General features: G+C 48.0%; 1 protein-coding gene across 1 annotated transcript in view; it reads right to left on the reverse strand.

Annotated features, from left to right (window-relative positions):
• The window catches only part of NUP210L (nucleoporin 210 like), a 53834-nt gene extending 38293 nt beyond the window's left edge, over nt 1–15541 (reverse strand). The window contains exons 1-14 of the mRNA XM_082202689.1: nt 15298–15541; nt 13914–14050; nt 13506–13637; nt 12649–12742; nt 12052–12202; nt 10622–10754; nt 9050–9205; nt 7363–7431; nt 6579–6685; nt 4992–5132; nt 4626–4763; nt 3118–3273; nt 2247–2445; nt 1212–1357 (exon numbers count right to left, since the gene is read on the reverse strand). Of these exons, the coding sequence (XP_082058815.1) occupies nt 1212–1357; nt 2247–2445; nt 3118–3273; nt 4626–4763; nt 4992–5132; nt 6579–6685; nt 7363–7431; nt 9050–9205; nt 10622–10754; nt 12052–12202; nt 12649–12742; nt 13506–13637; nt 13914–14050; nt 15298–15470 (1932 nt within the window). The 5' untranslated portion in view covers nt 15471–15541. The remainder of the gene's footprint in view (nt 1–1211; nt 1358–2246; nt 2446–3117; nt 3274–4625; nt 4764–4991; nt 5133–6578; nt 6686–7362; nt 7432–9049; nt 9206–10621; nt 10755–12051; nt 12203–12648; nt 12743–13505; nt 13638–13913; nt 14051–15297) is intronic.
• Between the last annotated feature and the right edge of the window lie 4600 nt (nt 15542–20141).

Raw genomic sequence — 20141 nt, forward strand, 5'->3', positions numbered from 1 at the left:
CCATTCACATCCCTAGTTCCCGGGAAACTAGTAAGATAATAGATCAAGGTTGCAGGCAAAGAATATCAAAATGTAGGACTCTGTTTTATTATTATAATTATAATTATTATTTGTTTCCCCAGCCACTCTGGGCGGCTTCCACAGAGACCAAAAATACACTAAAATGTCACACATTAAAAACTTCCCTGAACAGGGCTGCCTTAAGATATCTTCTGAATGTCTGGTAGTTGTTTATCTCTTTGACATCTGATGGGAGGGCGTTCCACAGGGCGGGCGCCACTACCGAGAAGGCCCTCTGCCTGGTTCCCTGTAGCTTTACTTCTCACAATGAGGGAACCGCCAGAAGGCCCTTGGCGCTGGACCTCAGCGTCCGGGCAGAACGATGGGGGTGGAGATGCTCCTTCAGGTATACTGGGCCGAAGCCGTTTAGGGCTTGAAAGGTCAACACCAACACTTTGAATTGTGCTCAGAAACGTACTAGGAGCCAATGTAGGTCTTTCAAGATCGGTGTTATGTGGTCTCGGCGGCCGCCCCCAGTCACCAGTCTAGCTGCCGCATTCTGGATTAGTTGTACAGTGGTGCCTCGCAAGACGAAAAGAATCCGTTCTGTGATTCTCTTCGTCTAGCGGTTTTTTCGTCTTGCGAAGCAAGCCCATTAACGGATTAGCGGATTAGCGCTATTAGCGGCTTATCTGCTGATCGGATCAGCTGATAAGCGGCTTAGCGGCTTAGAAAAAGGGGGGAAGGGGAAAAAAACCAGCAGGAACTCGCAAGACATTGTCGTCTTGCGAAGCAAGCCCATAGGAGATTTGTTTTGCGAAGCACCTCCAAAACGGAAAACTCTTTCGTCTAGCGGGTTTTCCGTCTTGCGAGGCATTCGTCTTGCGGGGCACCACTGTAGTTTCTGGGTCACCTTCAAAGGTAGCCCCACGTAGCCCCACGTCTTTATACCGAACGAAACCATTTAGCTCAGTATTGTCTACACACTGACTGGTTGTGGCTCTGCATGGTTTCAGGCAGGGGAGAGACCCTGCCCAACCTGGAGATGCTGCTGCTGGGGATCGTAATCTAGGACCTTCTGCAAGCAAAGCAAATGCTCTACCCCTGAGCTGTGGCCCTTCCCTCAACAACGCAAAAGGAATTCAAGAGAGAGAACAGAAATGTAGCACCACCCTCCGCCCACTACTGCCATAGAGCTGGCGCCTCCTCACCTTGAGCGGTTCATAAGCAGCAAAGGTGGCACTCGTGTCAAAATACTCCTCGTAGATGGTGGCGCTGGCTGTCACCAGTGTATGGCCGAGAGACTTGGCTGCTAGATGGATGGTGGAGCAGAACTGTGGCCCAGCTTTCTGCTTACCTAACAAACAAGAGCACAACTGCTCTTTCTACAAGCACAGGAAGAGCGATTGATCTGTCAACTATCTCCAGAACTGCAACGAAGGAGCAATAGCTCGGCAACCCACCCAAGGGCCAATCGCAGTGCCCCGGGATTGTGGAGTACGGTGGAGAGCACAATGGGGCATTGGTCAAGAGCGGGTGTCCTTCTAAAGCCCGTGCAGAGGCCACCCTAGCAAACAGCCGTCCCCTGAATCTGCTCCTCAGTCCGCCCATGCAAACATTGGGCTATGTGTGAAGGGGAGGGCATGCTATTTTTCATTTATTATTAGGTGTTATGTACTGAGTTGAATAGGATCCAAAATGCAGCAGTCTGATTGGTCCTAGAACAATAGGACCCAGAATGCAGCAGTCTGATTGGTCCACAGGAGCCATCCAATCCAGCTCCAGGTGGAAGTGAATCCGCAACCTGATTGGCCTACAGGAGAATCCTGGAATTAGCCAATCACGTGGGGCCCATTGTGTAAATAATGTATATAAAGCAGACATTCTGGGGGAACTTCCATTTCCTCCTCACCACTATGAGCTGAAGAAAGAGCATGAAATCCACTCTCGACTCCAAGTATATTTCAGTGAAATATACTCAGAGTCGAGAGTGGATTTCATTACTACTTTATTTTTCTTTCGAAATTTTGCACCCTTAAGAATTTTGCACCCAGGGCAACTGCCCCTGTGGCCCCACCCACACGATGGCACAGGCTCCCAGGATTCTTTGGGGGAAGCCATTACCGTTTAATGTGGCGCAGTACTGCTTTAAACGCCTAGTGAAGATGAGGCCTAAAACAGGAGGCCAGGAGAGGACCAGCTACCCATTTATGTTAGGGAGCAAATGAAGAGAGCTGCCCTCTTACCCGCTTCATCCAGAGCGAACACTCCTTGCTTATCCATGCCAACGTCCAGGGGTAAGAGTGAGCAGTCCGTGAAAGCGATGGTCTCCCCCGTCTCTTTCTCAACGTGGTACATCCTGAGTGGGACTTCCAAGGTCTGCCCAATCTCAGTGTCTGCATGGAACGGCAAGAACTCCATCTTTGAGAGCTTGAGTACATACACCTGAGTGGGGGCAGGGGGGAAAGAGTCAAAGAGCACAGGAAAACATCTTCATGTATGCGACAACGGCCGCCAGAGTTTTAATAGCACAAGAATGGAAGACTGAAGAAACCCCAACTAAAGAATCATGGCAAGAAAAATTGATGGACTACGCAGAACTGGCAAAACTGACATACAAGCTACGGGACAAGGATAACTGTGACTTTAAAGATGAATGGGAACCCTTTATAAAGTATTTGAAGACACAACAAAGCGAACTAGACTCCTTGGCTGGTTTTGAATAAACATTCAAAAACTTTTTATTGATAATAATTAGCTAAATATTTTGAGGCTCTATACAACTGTGTAACATGCAGAAAACAGCATTTTTAGAGAAATCAAAGACTGGAACTGAGGGAAGTCGGGGGGTGGGGGTGGGTGGGATTTGTGGGGGGAGGGAGGAAAAATGGGGGGGATAAGGTTGATGTGTTTCTGGATAATATGTTTTGTTTTAATTTTGCATTAAAAAGTTATTAAAAAACAACAACAACAAAGAGCACCTAGGAGGGAAGAATTAGCTCTCTAGGGATTCAGAACGCCCCAAGGCCTCTCTTCAGACTGAGTTTGAAGCCTGGGGGGGGGGGGGTTTGACCCAGCAAGCAATTCGACTTGCGCCAATGCCGCAGAAAGACTTGCCTGTATTTCCCCAAAGTGGAAAGGGTTCTGCACATCTCTGGCCTGCACGGCGGTCTGGCCCTCAACCAGCCCGGCTGTGACCACTCCTTTCACCGTGACGGTGGCCACGGTCTGATTGGAAGAGGTCCATGTGAAGTTGCCGCTGCCTCCCTCCACCTGTGAATAGTTGGGAGAGCAGAAGGGGGGAATACAGAATGCAGAGTTAAGCCTGTACCCCCAGAATAAGATGATGATGTTCTCCACCTGGGTGTTGGAGAGAGCATGTGTCACTGGATCAGAAACAGTGGCCTCCATTGGTGAAAATGCAAGCATGGACTCACGTGGCCAATGGAAGGGGACTGCAGGAATAGAAAACTCAATGGAGCAGTGGCCTGAACTAGTGACGAGGCCCAACCACAGGTCCCTTCTGCTAGGGAGGTCAGGTGGTCATCTATGTTTTCTGCAGTAGGTCTTCCTCAGCGGGTTGTCAGGGTGTCTTTTTCACCAGCCCCCTCTTGTAGACAGAGAGGCTAACACTTTTATTCCGTTTGGTATTAGCAGAGATTCTCATGGGTTGCTTCCGGGTGGCCTGTTTAATTTTTAATTTTTTTGTTAGACTATCTTATAATAAAAGGACATTGCTGAAAAGGACCTCTCCAAACGAAGCGAATGGGTGGTAAAGTGGCAAATGCAATTCAATGTAAGTAAACAAGCGTAAAGTGATGCGCGTTGGGGTAAAAATACGTGAATTTCACATATACGCTCATGGGGTCTGAACTGGAAGTGAGCGACCAGGAACGAGACCTTGGGGTTGTAATGGATAGCTCAATGAAGACGTCGACCCGGTGTGCAGCTGCCTTGAAACAGGCAAATTCCATGCAATGGATCATTAGGAAAAGAATTGAAAGGAAAACTCCCTGGGTGGGATCTCCCAGCGTGGGAAACTGGGGGAAGAAGGGGAAGTTCCCAGGTGAGAGCTGGGAAGGTTCACTCTCCTTTGTGCGAAATAAAGGTTAAGATATAATTTTTGATAGAGGGCTGTTCTTACGTTCTTTAAAAAATCCTGTAGTGTACTCAGCCACATATAAGAAGGAAAGCTGAGCAGCAACACTGTCAGATAACCAAATCATTAAGTGCATCAACAAGGCTTTAAACTATCCGTGACACAGCCTCTCCATAAGTAAGCGTGAGTGGCTGGAACTCTGACAGTGACTTCACTTCTGTCTATGCAGCTGATATGAGGGAACCAGACGTTGTCAAAATGATCATATTTCCTTTGGCTCTTAACAACCCTTCTGTGTTGTGTTAGATGCTCAGGAGGAGAGCAAAGGGAAGCTCTGTTGTCATACACAACCCATTGCTTTAGGGTTTTGTCACTGGGAGCTCCGAAGGCATAAGTAGGTCAAAATGGTGGAGGGAATGGGTGCCATCTTTTCTGTGGCAGATGGTTGCAAACATTTGTACCGCACTGAGAAATGAATAAAGGGCATTCTAGGGGATTTATCTCCCCAGGTCTTGGTCAACTTCACCTGAACTCTGTACCGGTACAAGACGTCCAGTGGGTGGTGTGGGAATGCCAAGAAGGAGGGCGTCAGCGTGATGGGAAGGTAAACCTTCACTTCCTGCTTGTGGCTGATGGGCGGCTTTAATAAATCTTCTGAACCACTCTGAAGTAAAGGGAGGAATGATTGACCTGAATTTTCAGTCTTAAAAGAAAAACAAAAAAGATGTACATAACAAGGAATAAACATTGAAGCCTGCAGGGCTAGCAAAATATCTCAAATTCCTAGCCAGCATCCAATGTTGAGACCTACTATTATTATATTATTGCAAACCCATAAATCCAGGCCAGAGAATATCCATATGCTACTACGATGAAGGAGCTTTTCTTTTACCTGGAGGAGAACAGACACCAGCGCGGCTTCAATGACGGTGACGCCATCCTTCAAAACCCGAACTACGTGGTAGGAGCCGTTCACTGAAGATATAAACTCTTGAAAGTATTCTTGGGGGAACTGGTGAGTTATTCGAAGATTCTGGAAGTCAAGGGGTGGGGGGAAATGTTGTCAGAAGAAAGGACAGCGTGACATCGAACACTTTATCAGAAGCACGGCAAAAAGTTCACAGATCGACAGAATCATTGTGTCCTCGAAGTTGACTCCAAGGAAACCTACAAGGCTGGAAAGGTGTTTTCAAATTCTTCAGTGCCTGCATCCAATTTTTAAAGACTCTTGTTGTTTTCAGTAGACCTAACACAGACAGGCCAGTGGCCCGTCTAATCCAACATCCTGTTCTCACAGTGGCCAACCAGGTGCCTCAGTGTGAACTCCACAAGCAGGATTGGCCACAAAAGCATTCTCTTCACTCTTGCAGTTTTTAGCAACTGGGATTCAGAAGCATTAATCCCCCTGACTGCAGAGGCACGGCACAGCCATCGTGCCAAGAAGAAGAGTTTGAATTTGATATCCCGCTTTATCACTACCCGAAGGAGTCTCAAAGCGGCTAACATTCTCCTTTCCCTTCCTCCCCCACAACAAACACTCTGTGGGGTGAGTGGGGCTGAGAGACTTCAGAGAAGTGTGACTGGCCCAAGGTCACCCAGCAGCTGCATGTGGAGGAGCAGGGAATCGAACCCGGTTCCCCAGATTACGAGACTACCGCTCTTAACCACTACACCACACTGGCCAAGCACCCATTGACAGCCTTGTCCTCCATGAATTTCTCTAATCCTCTTTTAAAGTCATCTAGCTCGGTGGACATAATAATAATAATAATAATAATAATAATAATAATAATAATAATAATAATTTATTATTTATACCCCGCCCATCTGGCTGGCTTTCCCCAGCCACTCTGGGCGGCTTCCAACCAAATATTAAAAACAATACAGCATCAAACATTAAAAACTTCCCTAAATAGGGCTGCCCTCAGTTGACTTTTAAAAGTAAAATAGTTGCTTATTGCCTTGACATCTGCTGGGAGGGTGTTCCACAGGGCAGGCGCCACTACCGAGAAGGCCCTCTGCCTGGTTCCTTGTAACCTCACTTCTCACAGCGAGGGAACTGCCAGAAGGCCCTCGGCGCTGGACCTCAGTGTCCGAGCTGAACGACACTCCTTCAGGTATACTGGGCCAAGGCTGTTTAGGGCTTTAAAGGTCAGCAGCAACACTTTGAATTGTGCTCTGAAACGGACTGGGAGCCAATGAACTCCAATGGGAGTGAGTTCCATAGTTTCACTATGTGCCACGAAACCCCTCAGTCCTATGCGTGTTCCTCAGAGTTAAGTCCCACTGAATTTCGTGGGGCTTACCTCAAATATGTCTATACTGGATGACACTTTAAGGCTGCAATCCTGTGAACTTTTACTCTGGAATTTGGGGTGGGTGTGATTTCAGACATAACATGCACAGGATCTCATTGCAAGTTAATGCTGGCGTTTGGGAGAGATCTTTGAGCTTCTTTCCCAAGCTGACACCTACTCACATCGGACGGGTAGATCTTGGTGCTCGATTTGTCATACACTTCGACTGTGATGGTATACTCTCGCTTCACTTCTAGGATCCACCTGTTTCCGGGCTGGACAGTGAAACCTGCAATCAGTTGCACAACGGAAGCCAAACGAAAAGCATTTCTGTAAGATGAGGCAAAGGAAACATACTGCATGATCCTAAGTTTCACATTTAGCGGCTGGGGGACCCGGCATCGTGTTCACTGGACGTTGCCCATACATGGCTCCCTTGTTGGCCTCCTCTTCCTGAGAACCTCAACCTTAGACAACTCAGTCGTCTTTCTTACGACTAAACCAGAGAGCTGGCTTCCTCTTCCCCCTTAGCCTCAGCTTTGCCCTTCACTTTTCAGCAGGGGGCAAAACAAGAGGCTAGTTGGCTTCACCTATCATTTGCTCTGTCTCCACCTATTATAGGTCTCTGCCTCGAGTCCTACCAGTGGCAACGGGCACCAGCCTTCACTGCCAATGAGGCAGGACCTCTTCTAGGTTCCCTCCCTCCCCAGAGTGATAGAATCCAGCTCCGTGCTGACCAGAAAAGGTACAGGAGATAAATTCCCCAACGGGATGGCTGCAAAGGGAGTTACAGGCTGCACAGCAACCATACCTCTAAAGCACATCCTGGGAATTATGGTTCGTTCAGCTTTGGAGGCGAGGCCAGATGCACATCGCCACTGTCACCCACATCACCCTCTTCCTTAGGAAAAAGCCCAAGTGCGTATAGTCAAAACTCTGCCTGGAGATGCGGGAGGGACTGTTTACCTAAATATCCAGGCTCCACAACGTATATGCTGCAGTTGGGAAGTCCAGAGGAGGCTCGCATGTGGATGTCTTAATTTCTTCGGTAAGGAGGCCTCATCATAAATTGAGAGGAGGATGTAAAGGGCAGAGTGTTAAGTTGTGGGTGAACATATCAGACGACACAGCGATTCTTTAAACAGCTCTTGTTTATTCACAGGCCAGAAAAGAACTGAACTGAAGGGTTCAGCCAGCCTGCTTATATAGAGCTCCAGTACAACACACCTGTAACAACTTTCTGTAACTATCACTGAATGTCACTTTCAATCCCTTATTTGCATATGTGGACCTGAGTGAAAACTATCTACACTATCCCCCTGCTGGCCCAGGGTGAGAACTTCAGTATAACACAGAGGATGTTTCACATTAAACACGGGGTTGGATCCTATATGGCGCTACACTGAAACCACTTAGCAGTATGCTTGTTCTGCTGGTGAAATGTTTTGCCCCAGCAGAATATTGTTACACAAGAGCAGGCTTCTTCAACCTCGGCCCTCCAGATGTTTTGAGACTACAATTCCCATCATCCCTGACCACTGGTCCTGCTAGCTAGGGATCATGGGAGTTGTAGGCCAAAAACATCTGCAGGGTCGAGTTTGAGGAAGTCTGCACAAGAGAATGTATTAGCAGGTTGCCAACAACTGTGGCCACATTCACACCGTGCATTTAAAGCCCTGTGATACTACTTTTGACAGTCATGGCGGCTTCTCCCAAAGATTCTGGGAGTCGTCATTTATCAGGGCAGCTGAGAGTTGTTAGGAGGCCCCTATTCCCCTCACAGAACTACAATTCCCCAAGTGGTTTAACGCTCAATCCCTCTTTCACAGGGAACTCGGAGAATTAAAGCTCTGTGGGGGGAATAAGGGGAGGGGGGATCTCCTAACAACTCTTAGCACACTCAACAAACTATAGCTCCCATAATTCTTGCACGATGAGTTTCTGCTGGTGCAGCTGTTGTGCTGGGAGTCCTCTGTTACACAACATTTCACACACACACACACACCCCGCTAGTGCATGAGCCCTTGTGCAACAATGAAAAGTGCGGGTGCTTAGCCTCCTGGAAGCTATTCAGGCATGTCTCAGGATTTCAGGGGTCATGCGTCAGGGAACACCGAAACAGCTAGTTGCTTAGGAATAATAGGTCAGGAGGTACCAAAAGACTGGGGTGGGGGATGTTTTGTTTGCAACGACGGCTGCCCAGATGATTTATGCACAGAAATGGAAAGAAGCAGCAGCTCCAACCAAGGAGGACTGGCAGATAAAACTGATGGGAGTAGTCTGAGATGGGTAAACTTACAGAAGAATAAGGAACCAGGAAGAAATAACCTTTAACAAAGACTGGGGAAAGTTTGTTGAACATTTGAAAAATTATTGTAAGCAACTTAAAACGTTAGCGGGGTTTATATAGAATGAGCAGTAAAGGCAAATAAAGGATTTTTTAAAAGAGAAAATAAACCATTAAGGAATTAATTTAGATATGCAGTAGTAAAGAGAAAATTAAAGGAACAACAGATGGGGGTGGGGGGGAAGTGAATTTGATGTGCATTTTTTGTTTCGTTAAATAATGTGATTGTTGCAAAATTGGAAAATGATAAAAATTAAAAGGAAAGAAACAGCGAACTGCAGCCCGGTCTAAGTTCTTTAAGGATACTTTTATGGACTAAGACCAGGTTAACCTGTCCCAGCTGAATGGCGGTGATGGTAGCTGTCTTTGCATCCAGTTTGGCCACAGGGAGGCCAGAAGCGTTAGGTGCCTTCACTGCATCTTGTAGCTCCAGCTCATAATGCTCAAGAGGCAATTGCACCTCTGCGGAGATAAAGGGCCGGCCAAGCTCAGTCAGTTATTCCCAGCCATAGCTGCTGCGCTTAGGTGTGTTCTTTACACAGCCTCCCTCTCCCACCCCAACCCAGCAGGGATGTCAGGGCAGTGACCATGTATTGCCTTTGGCTTCAGTGCTATTCATAGTAAGTATGATCCAATTTTCCAACTCAATAAAAGCACTGAAGCTGGGAAAGGCATTATAGGCCAAAACTAATAGTTAGGAGCTGTAGTTCAATAAAGTCTGGAGGATGGCAGATCTGCCATGACTGGTACATATCCTTCAACCAACCCACCCTTACTAGTGAATGAGTTTCATTGAACACAATGGGGCTCACTTCTGAGTAAGCATCAGTGTTAGAAACTGAGGTGTGAAAGCTAGGAGCTAAACGGCACCTTAAACCTAGGTTATGTCTCGCCAGAGTGGTGCATGCTCTAGTTATCTCCTGCTTGGACTACTGCAATGCACTCTACGTGGGGCTACCTTTGAAGGTGACCCGGAAACTGCATTTAATCCAGAATGCGGCAGCTAGACTGGTGACTGGGAGTGGCCGCCGGGACCATATAACACCGGTCCTGAAAGATCTGCATTGGCTCCCAGTACGTTTCCGAGCACAATTCAAAGTGTTGGTGCTGACCTTCAAAGCTCTAAATTGCCTCGGTCCAGTATACCTGAAGGAGTGTCTCCACCCCCATCGTCCAGCCCGGACACTGAGGTCCAGCGCCGAGGGCCTTCTGGCGGTTCCCTCATTGCGAGAAGTGAGGTTACAGGGAACCAGGCAGAGGTCCTTCTCGGTAGTGGCACCCACCCTGTGGAACACTCTCCCTTCAGATGTGAAGGAAATAAGCAGCTATCCTATCTTTAAAAGACATCTGAAGGCAGCCCTGTTCAGGGAAGTTTTTTATATTTAATGCTGTACTGTTTTTAACACTTGATTGGGAGCCGCCCAGAGTAGCTGGGGATACTCAGCCATATGGGCAGGGTATAAATAATAAATTATTATTATTATTATTATCATTATTATTATTATTATTATGTCTAGGTGTGCTATTTTTATAACAAGAATGCAAAGCTGAAAATGAATGAACTGCAGCTAAAATATTATGTTCATTTTTCACATGGTCTAGTCCTTCCCCTGCCCATCCCCCCCCTAATATTCTTCTCCAGTCTTCAGAGAGTAGCTGGAAGTGAGGAGGCTGAAAAAGGTCCTTATTCCTTCCACTCTGCAGTTTTAATCTGAAATCTTAGGTGCAGTACTGCACTCAGAGCTCAGAAACTGCTCACTCTAATGACATTCCCTGTCACAAAATGTGCCTAGAATAGTGAGAGTTTCTGACACCGGTGTAGAATTTCGCAGCCAGACTAAATTATGCATAGAGTCACCCAGAAGATTAGGAATGTACCTGTGATCTTTCCCTGAACTATTTTGCCAACTTTGTACTTAATGTAGGCTCCGACCAGCAGGTAGACATCATAGGAAGGGATTAAGAATATGTTCTCCAAAACCAGCAGGCGCACCAGGGCAGCAGCAACTTTCTGGAAGATTGAGAAACCACCACCAGAGGCACGCAGAGGGAAATGTAAACATAAAGAAATATATATTATGCTTTGCAGTCGTTTTAAGACTCTTCCAAAACTGAAAAAGGACTGAGTGATTCCATCACATTATATGCCCTCTCCTGGTTGGGATTCAAGATACAGTGGTGCCCCGCAAGACGAATGCCTCACAAGACGGAAAACTCGCTAGACGAATTTCCTATGGGCTTGCTTCGCAAGACGACAATGTCTTGCGAGTTCCTGCTTTTTTTTTTCCTCCCCCCCCTTTTTCTAAGCCGCTAAGCCGCTTATCAACTGATCCGGTCAGCAAATAAGCCGCTAAAAGCCGCTAATAGCGCTAATCCGCTAATCCTTCAATGGGCTTGCTTCGCAAGACGAAAAAACCGCTAGACGAAGAGAATCACAGAACGGATTCTTTTCGTCTTGCGAGGCACCACTGTAGTTGCTTTGGTTTAATCTCCACAGAGTGCAGGAGCAACGATTGCTCCACCAGACCACTGTCAGCTCATTTAAAACTGCCGCCTGTCACCTCCACTCCATACATTTAAGGCACTCTTAAAATCACAGAATGAGTTGGAAAGGACGCCAAGGGTCTAGTCCAACCCCCCCTGCAATTCCCCTGGGAACTGGTTTGAAAAGGATGCTGACAGTTGTTAGCAGGACCTCTGCTCCTCTTACAGAGCTGCTATTTCCAGAGTTCCCATATTGTTAAACTACTCTGGGAACCGTAGCTCAGGGAATGATCTCCTAATTGTCACAGCTAAAAATTGGCCGTTTCTTTAATGCTAAAAGAACTAAGTCAGCATGAGTCAGAGGCCTACAGTGACTCATGCAACATTTCACCCAAGTGTACCTGCATATATAGAGTGGTCAATGTTAGTGTTGGGTGTGGGTTGGTTGGATGGTAGAAAGCTGGTTGCGTTTGGTGTGTGTAAAAGCTGTTGGCTGTGGTTGGAGAAGAAGACTTTTTAAGAATAAAAGCAGCAGTACTCTGCAAGAATACTGTTTCTCAAAGACTCTTTTGTGCCAACTAAGGTCTGAGCACTAGGCAAAGGAGTAAAAAGGAGGTCAGAACCTTTTCTTTTTCAAACACTGACACTAATAACTCTATTTAACAAACGACAGCTTCCCAGACTCTTTGGGGGAAGCCGTGACTGCTAAAGTGGCAAAGAGCACTCTGAATGTATGGTGTGGATGTCACCTCTATAGCTTTGGTAGGCCCTGACCTTGCCTTGCACTGCTGGGATCCCTCTGGGAGGGCACAGTGAGTACTCACCTTGTAAACAGGCTCCTGTATTCGGACCTTTACGACGGCTGCGCCCGTTTTGATCCCTGATACCAGAATCCTATCTCCTTGTTTCTCCTCTCTTTCCATCTCAACTACGTAGTCGGGCGGAGAATATTCTGCCTCAGAGTATTTTAAAATCCTAAAGAAACCAAACTGGGCTTTTACTGGGAGAACAAAGGTCTGTCAGTGCATTAAGAGTAAATAAACAACCAGGGTGAAATGTATAGGGTGGGTGAAAAACCTGCAGCCACTGTTAAGACCCCCAAACCCATCAGCCCCAGCCAGCAAGGCCAGTGGACGGGTGGTGGCGGCGGCCACTGGAATCTAGCAACAGGTTAGATGCCCCTCTTGCAGGACATAGGGAAGGGGACATGAGCTATATGGGACTCCCGCTTACATTTATGCATCTAAGGACTTAACAACCGTGAGCAACTTTCCTTAGATGGAAGTAATGAGTTCAAAGCAAGAATGCAAGGGAATGAAATCTCTCAACTTCAGCAGTCTACCCAGTGGAGCACACACGCAGCCTCCTTTGTCGTTCAGGATTTTATTAATCACACTTGGCCATTTGGGGTTTCGTCTTACCTAATTTTGCTTGAGAGTTCCACGTTTTCCAACTCATCGTCCTTGGCGATGCTCCACTCAAATTCCAACCCCTCCAAGCTGCTGAACGTGTTCCCTGCAGGCAGGATCCAAAAACGAGCCCAGGCTCAGGGCCAAAGGAGATGCGATGTGATGATGATGTCTGTCATGTAGCTTAGCTTTGTATGATTGGTTTTTTGTTTTTAAGTCACACGGGGGTGGGGAGGGAGGATCAGGACCACAGAATGAGGGGCGAGGGCTTGAACCCTCTGACCATGCTATAGTCCTGATCTGGCTTTTGCTCCAAAGCTATCTCACCTTGAGATCCTTGCTGGCAACAGAGAGGAAGATGCTAACAGGTCTTGTTCCAAAACTACGTGAGTGTGAAGATGAGCAGAAGCATCAGGTGAAATACAGAGAAGAATGCAAATTATGTTGTTGTGGATAAAATAGGCCACCTCCTTGCTAACTTTAGGCGTACAACATGAATAAAAAGTTAACAGAGCACCGTGACCTATCTTGTCATGTCAAAGAGGCGAAAGAAGAGTCCCACTAGCAGGCCAAAAGGGTTATCAACTCCAGAGAGAAAAGTAATTAAGAATAATAACAATAATGTAGACAGAGTGCTATGCGCTATAAATGACTGGCTGCCTCACACCCAGCATTGCTTGTGAATTCTAAAAAACAAACAAACAAATCAGTGCAGTTTTGAAAGGTGCAGTTTGCAGTCTTGATTCAAAATGGTGTCCAAAATTTGGTAACGATATTTTAAGAGGTTTCCAAATGCAGAGCATACAGAGATCTTTCCAAAATATACAGTAGGTGTTCCAAGTGTCACAGGCTGCCCCTGGTAAGATTACCTTCAGCATCCAGAGCTCTCACACTCAGCTCGAGTGGGGAGTCTTCCACATAGATCTCTCGAGTGCGGGAGATGATCTCAACATGGTCTATCAGATCCACAATGACATCGCAACGCAGTAGATGACCTGTCACTGGGAGGAGGAACAAAAGTGGGTGTCGCCCACCCACCACATGTAATCCTGTATCTGTGTCTCATAACAGGGGAAGAATAAGGGTGGATGTGGACAATCCCTGTGGTTTGGGAAACTTTTCTGAGCCCCCAAATTGCTCATTCAGTGATAAAAGGAAGGCACACTCTGCACATGCTCAGCGTTTGGGGTTCTTCATTCCCCAGGTTTGAATGGCACCCTAGACCCCTATCCCCTATAGAAACAAATCGATTTCAAAATTCCCCTTCTTTAGCTCACCTGTCTCCTCTGCTAAAATAACGCTGGCCAGCTTTGTGGCCTGTGTAGAGCAGGTGGTCAACAAAGCTTTCTGGGAGCAAGCCGTCCCATTCTCGTACATTGGATCAATGGTGACTGTGTCATGGCGTGTGGAGTACCTGCAGAGCAGATGAGACAAGGCTTGCACGCTCCTGTGCCCCTCTCTCAAGGAAGAGCAGAGAGATGCAAATGTGGAACTGAGGCAGCAAGGAACCCTCCATCTTCTTGGTGGCAAGGACCACCTGCCACTTGGCTCCTCCCCTTCGTCTCCATCAGCAGCAATTCCACTGGGTCCTTTGAGCAGTTATGTAAGAACTAGCACCCAAATTTGCTCAGCTCCCTCCTCTCATTTTTTGGATGGTGCCTTTTGCAAGCAGTAATTTTTTTTAAAGGTACATCGATTTGAGTGCTTTTGCGGGAAGGCAAATATATCAATCTCACTATTTATCATTTGCTCATCAGTTCTATGTCTGTTTTCATGTCACTGCCACTTGCTACAGCATGAGGTGCATGGGAATGAGAGCCATTGGTGGTGCAGCAGTTAGTGTGTTGCACTAGGAGCTAAGAGACCTGGGTTCAAATCACCCCACTCAGCCATGAAGCTGACTAGGTGTCAATACCTCTTTCGGCTTAACCTCGCAGGCTTGTTGGGAGGATAAAATGGAGAGTTTTCAATGAGCAATAATCGAGGCTTAGATTAACCTCAAGGGACGCAGGTGGCGCTGTGGTCTAAACCACAGAGCCTAGGACTTGCTGATCAGAAGGTCGGCGGTTCGGATCCCCGCAACGGGGTGAGCTCCCGTTGCTCGGTCCCTGCTCCTGCCAACCTAGCAGTTCGAAAGCACGTCAAAGTGCAAGTAGATAAATAGGTTCCGGCGGGAAGGTAAACGGCGTTTCCGTGCACTGCTCTGGTTTGCCAGAAGCTGCTTAGTCATGCTGGCCACATGACCTGGAAGCTGTACGCCGGCTCCCTCGGCCAATAAAGCGAGATGAGCTCCGCAACCCCAGAGTCGGCCACGAATGGACCTAATGGTCAGGGGTCCCTTTACCTTGATTAACCTCATAGAACTCCTGGTGGAGAAAAAGGCAGGATGTAAATAAATAAAACACTGCGAGTACATTCCTATTTTTCTGGATCTTGAAGCGGCTTAGCATGGTTCCCCTTCTCCCCTGCCTACCCCAACACGCAGCATTTTATCTTCAAAGCAACTGCGAGGAGGTCAGGCTATTAGACTGCAAACGGCCAACAAGCACTTCTGGTGTTAATGAAAATGTTGAACCTCTTCCCCTTGGCCACGCCCACCATGACGTCACTGTCACGCTGACGTTTTCTCCGCCCTAGCCTCGCCAAGGCCCCGCCCCTCACCAGGAGTAGCAACCGCCCTCAGCGCCCAGCACGAAGGGGACGCGCTTGTCTCGGCTGAAGGGCAGCAGCACTTTCGGCGTGTTCAGCTTATAGGCGCCGGCCGGCCTCGCCAAAAGCGCCAAGCCCAACAGGAAAAGGGCCGGCCTTACTGGTGGGGCCCAGCCCAGCCCCATCGTCGGAAGAAAAGCCCCAAGCCGCCGCGGCGCAAAATGGCCGCGGGATCCCTTCTGCCTCGCACGAGCCCTAGTTCTGCGCATGCGTCGGCCGGCTCTTAGGAACCTCGTTAGCGCGCTGGACGTTCTGCCCGTGCGCATGCGCGCTCTCACCTTTCCCACACCTTCTATTACGTGCGCTTGGTCTCTCTGCCCTTTCCCGCCTCTCCACCGGTCTCGGTCTGCGCATGCTCCGTCTCACCTCGTGGCTCGTTTTGCTGTTTAGCTAGGGAAAGGGCTTGCCTGCGCGCATGCGCAGCCCGGTATCGGAAGTCTACGGGTTTGACTCGAAGCCTGTGCTAGGATTTTTGCATTGTTCCTAATTTAGGTGCTTCTGACGGCTGCAGCCTTAATTGAGGCATGGCATCATGTGGTCAGCATTGCTTGCAGGGAGGTCATCTCTTCATCCAGGCATGGCCAAACTTGGCCAGCTAGCTGTTTTGGGACTACAATTCCCATCATCCCAGACCATTGGTCCTGCTAGCTAGGGATGATGGGAGTTGTAGTCCCAAAACAGCTGGAGGGCAAAGTTTGGCCATGCCTGTTTAATCAATGAAGGAAGGCAGGAGGGCTTCCACTAACCCAGTGTTTCCCACGCTTGGGTCTCCAGCTGTTTTTGGACTACAACTCCCATCATCCCTAGCTAGCAGGACCAGTGCTCAGGGATGATGGAAGCTGTAGTCCAACAACATATGGGGACTTGAAGCTGGCCAGCTGGCCTGTTTTTCACAGGACAGGGCTGCTGCAGAGATTTATTTTTTTTAATGGGTGGAATACTGTTTAGGCCTGTCACTCCGTTCTTAACTTTCCATACATGGTTGCTGGAGGGATAAGATGGTTGCAGACTTCTGTCAACCACTTTCTCCCTTAGCCTGACCTCCACAAGGTGGCTGTGAGGATTAAAGGTGTATATGGGAGTGGTTTTCAACCAGTGTGCCGTGGCACCCTGGGGTGCCTTGAATGATGGTCAGGGTTGCTGCAGGCAACACTGGCTTCTGTTCCTTCTCTTCCTCCTCTGATGCCCTCTTGTGTCTCTGCATCTGAAAGGCTTGCACAGCTGTTTGTTGCAGCAGCCCTGGCTACAAGCTCTGCAGGCGAATGGTGCGTCTGGGGCTGATGAGGGGTGTGCTTCCCAGGCCCCTCTGGTGCACTGTAAGGAGGCACTTCTCTTTGGGGTGTGTGGGGGCAGCTCTGAGACCGGGGGGGGGGGCGGCAGCGGTTGTCCAGAGAACTCCTGAGGAGAGGGGAGCGGAAAGGAGGCTGGGGAAAGACTCTGCAATGGTTCAAAAAAGGGTGAGAGGCTGCTGGCTCTGCAGGTGTAACTGGGCTCCTGAGCCCCACGGGGGTGCTGCAGAAAGAATGTCAATCAATCAATCTTTATTACGGTCCAGAGACCCAACAAATCGTTACAAAGCAATGCACAATTCAGACAGCCTACCTCCAGGTTAAACAAGCATTTTGTTCAGACTTAAAAGATAGGGATCATTGGTTCTTGCAACCGCTGATAAAAACTTTGCCACTGCTAATGTTCTAGCGTTTGTCCAGTCTTCCAATAGGAACCTGGCATAGTAAGCCTCTGATTTGCCCGGGAAAGGTACCACAAGCGTAATATCAGTTCAGCCCTGACTTGCTCATATTTCGCACAGTGCAGCAAATTATGTTTTATAGAATTGATGCCTTGAGCACACAAGCAAAGTCTGTCCTGGTAGGGAACTCCTCTCAACCTGCCATTCAACATTGGTTTAGTTTGGCTTTAGTGAATAACCTTTGATAATTTGGTACTGTCAGGTTTTTAATGTAAGGTGTTAACTTAAAAGACATGCCCAAATTGTACTCCTACTGCCAGCGGACTACAGATTGCGTGTGATCGAGATCGCAAGTCACTGTGTGTATTATCCCATAGTCTTTGCTTTAACGTCTTTAGGGCGCCTTCATAACCCAGATAATAAAGTTGGGGGGGGGGCGTGACAGACCAACAGAGGTGGCTTTTCTAGCCATGGTTTGCAGAAAGAATGTAGTCGGTCAAGGGAGCTGTAGACCGAAGGTTGAAAACCTCTAGTGTGTGGTATGAGAAGAATGCCACATACATGTCTGGTTCTTTGGAGAACTTTGTAAATAAAATAATGTATGCCTACCCTCTTAAGTGTCTAAATGCCTTGGCAAAGAGGTGGCACAGTATTTGCACCACACCCTTTAGAAGTGCTGTCAAGACTGGAACAGTACACTGCAGGAATGCCCTCCCACGAGGTCTTTATGCCCTTTTTCTCAGGCATATTTTTATCTGCAGGGATTGCCCACACGGCACGCCAGTGGCACCCACAAAATGTCTTGGTGAACATCCCTCAAAGTTCCACAGTGGGCAAGGAAAGGTTTGCTTTTCCTTCTCAGTGTACACTGACTCTGTCCCACTCCTGAATTGGACACACCATGTTAAATATGTCTGCATTTCAGCGTGTGCCAGGATCGGATGCCCACCTTCCCGTTAAGTTTTGAAGACGGGAGAACAAGCAAAGAGCATCTCCTTGGAAACATTTGTGGTGGTACCTGATGCAAGTTCCCCATTGATAGGACAGCTGATATTTGGAGGTGGACAGTTTGCCCACACCATCGAGCGACTGAAAGCCCAGTTCCATCAGGCACCTCCTATCCTTGGACTGGGTTAAGGTAAAGGTAAAGGTATCCCTGACCATTAGGTCGAGTCGTGGCCGACTCTGGGGTTCCAGCACTCATCTCGCTTTATTGGCCGAGGGAGCCGGCGTACAGATTCCGGGTCATGTGGCCAGCAGGACTAAGCCACTTCTGGCAAACCAGAGCAGTGCACGGAAACACTGATTACCTTCCCGCCGGAGCGGTACCTATTTATCTACATGCACTTTGATGTGCTTTCGAACTGCTAGGTTGGCAGGAGGAGTGACCAAGCAACGGGAGCTCACCTCGTTGCGGGGATTCGAACCGCCAACCTTCTGATCAGCAAGTCCTAGGCTCTGTGGCTGAACCCACAGTGCCACCCGCGTCCCTGAACTGCGTTAACTGGCCATTATGAGAACAAACAGTTTAAGAATTGGTGCAAGAGTATAATTTCCCCCTCTCTTCCTTCCCTATCCCCTTGCATTTTGTGCTTGTGTGGATTGTTGTTATTGTAAGCCTGTGGACAGGGACAGTCTCTTAATGGAGGGATCCACTCTGGGAGCCTTTTTAGCTAAACAGTGGGACACAAATGCTCTTAATACCACCATGATTCCCTGCTCTTGCATGTGGCAGGTGTTTTGTGTTATGCCACATGACCCTCCCCAAATTGCACACACCGCTGCAGGAAACCTTGGGCCATCCAGATGTTGCTGAACTACAACTCCCATAATCCCTGATCACTGGCCACGCTTGCTGGGGTTGATGGGAGCTGTATTTCATTGACATCTGGTTCCCCAACGGTTCCTCGCATTTCCGTTGAGGAGTTGCATCCATTGATCCACCCACTTTATACCACCAATAGCACGTGGTCCTCATAAGGTTCACTGCACCCCTGCCTATAGGACTTGGAAGTTAGTATAGTGGTACCTCAGTTTTCAAACAGCTTAGTTCTTGAACTACTTGGAACCCGAACGCTGCAAACCTGGAAATAGGTGTTCCGGTTTTCAAACTTTTTTTTTTGGAAGCCAAACACGCTCCGTTTTGAGTCCCTACGCTGTTCCGCTTCCTTTCTGAATGTGTTCAGTTTGTAAATTGACACCCCCCCCCGCTAATTGGAGACTTCCTCTTCCTTTCTGAGGGTTCCATTCTGTCAGCTGTTGAGTCCCAAGCACCCACGAAACACGGAGGTGATATCTGTAGCTTATATTTGGTGCTTTTGTTTTCCCCTTTTTCTTCTTTTGCATTTGTGCTTGTGTGGCTTTTTCATTTTCGTGACTGTGGCTTGTGACTTGTTTTTGTGACTGTGTGGAACCCGGTTCAGCTACTGATTGATTGATTGTGTGATTGCTTAAATGGATAAAAGCAGCAAAGGCAAGAAAACCATTAAGAGAACAACTGTAAGGTAAAGGGACCCCTGACCGTTAGGTCCAGTTGCGGACGACTCTGGGGTTGCAGCGCTCATCTCGTTTCACTGGCCGATGGAGCCAGCGTGCATGTGGCCAGCATGACTAAGCCGCTTCTGGCGAACCAGAGCAGTGCACGGAAATGCCATTTACCTTCCCGCCAGAGCGGTACCTATTTATCTACTCGCACTGCGTGCTTTCAAATTGCTAGGTTGGCAGGAGCTGGGACTGAGCAACAGGAGCTCACCCCGTCGCAGGGATTCGAACCGCCGAACTTCTGATCGGCAAGTCCTAGGCTCTGTGGTTTAACCCACAGCGCCACCCAGGTCCCCTAACAACTGTAGAGGTAGTAAAATTCATGTTAAATTTCTGTTTTAGGGGTTGTTTTTAAAAGTCTGGAACGGATTAATCCCTTTTGCATTACTTTCTATGGGAAAGTGCGTCGTGGTTTTGGAACAGACTTCCGGAACGGATTAAGTTTGAGAATCAATGTACCACTGTACCTGAAGAGCCATCTCTTCCCCCTCCTGGTAATTACTCCTCGCATTAATATCAACAATTAACAAGGCCCTTGTGAAATACAAGAAGAAAATTGCAACAG

Source organism: Podarcis vaucheri (assembly GCF_965113315.1).
Source record: "Podarcis vaucheri genome assembly, chromosome: 16".
NCBI classification, from domain to species: domain Eukaryota; kingdom Metazoa; phylum Chordata; class Lepidosauria; order Squamata; family Lacertidae; genus Podarcis; species Podarcis vaucheri.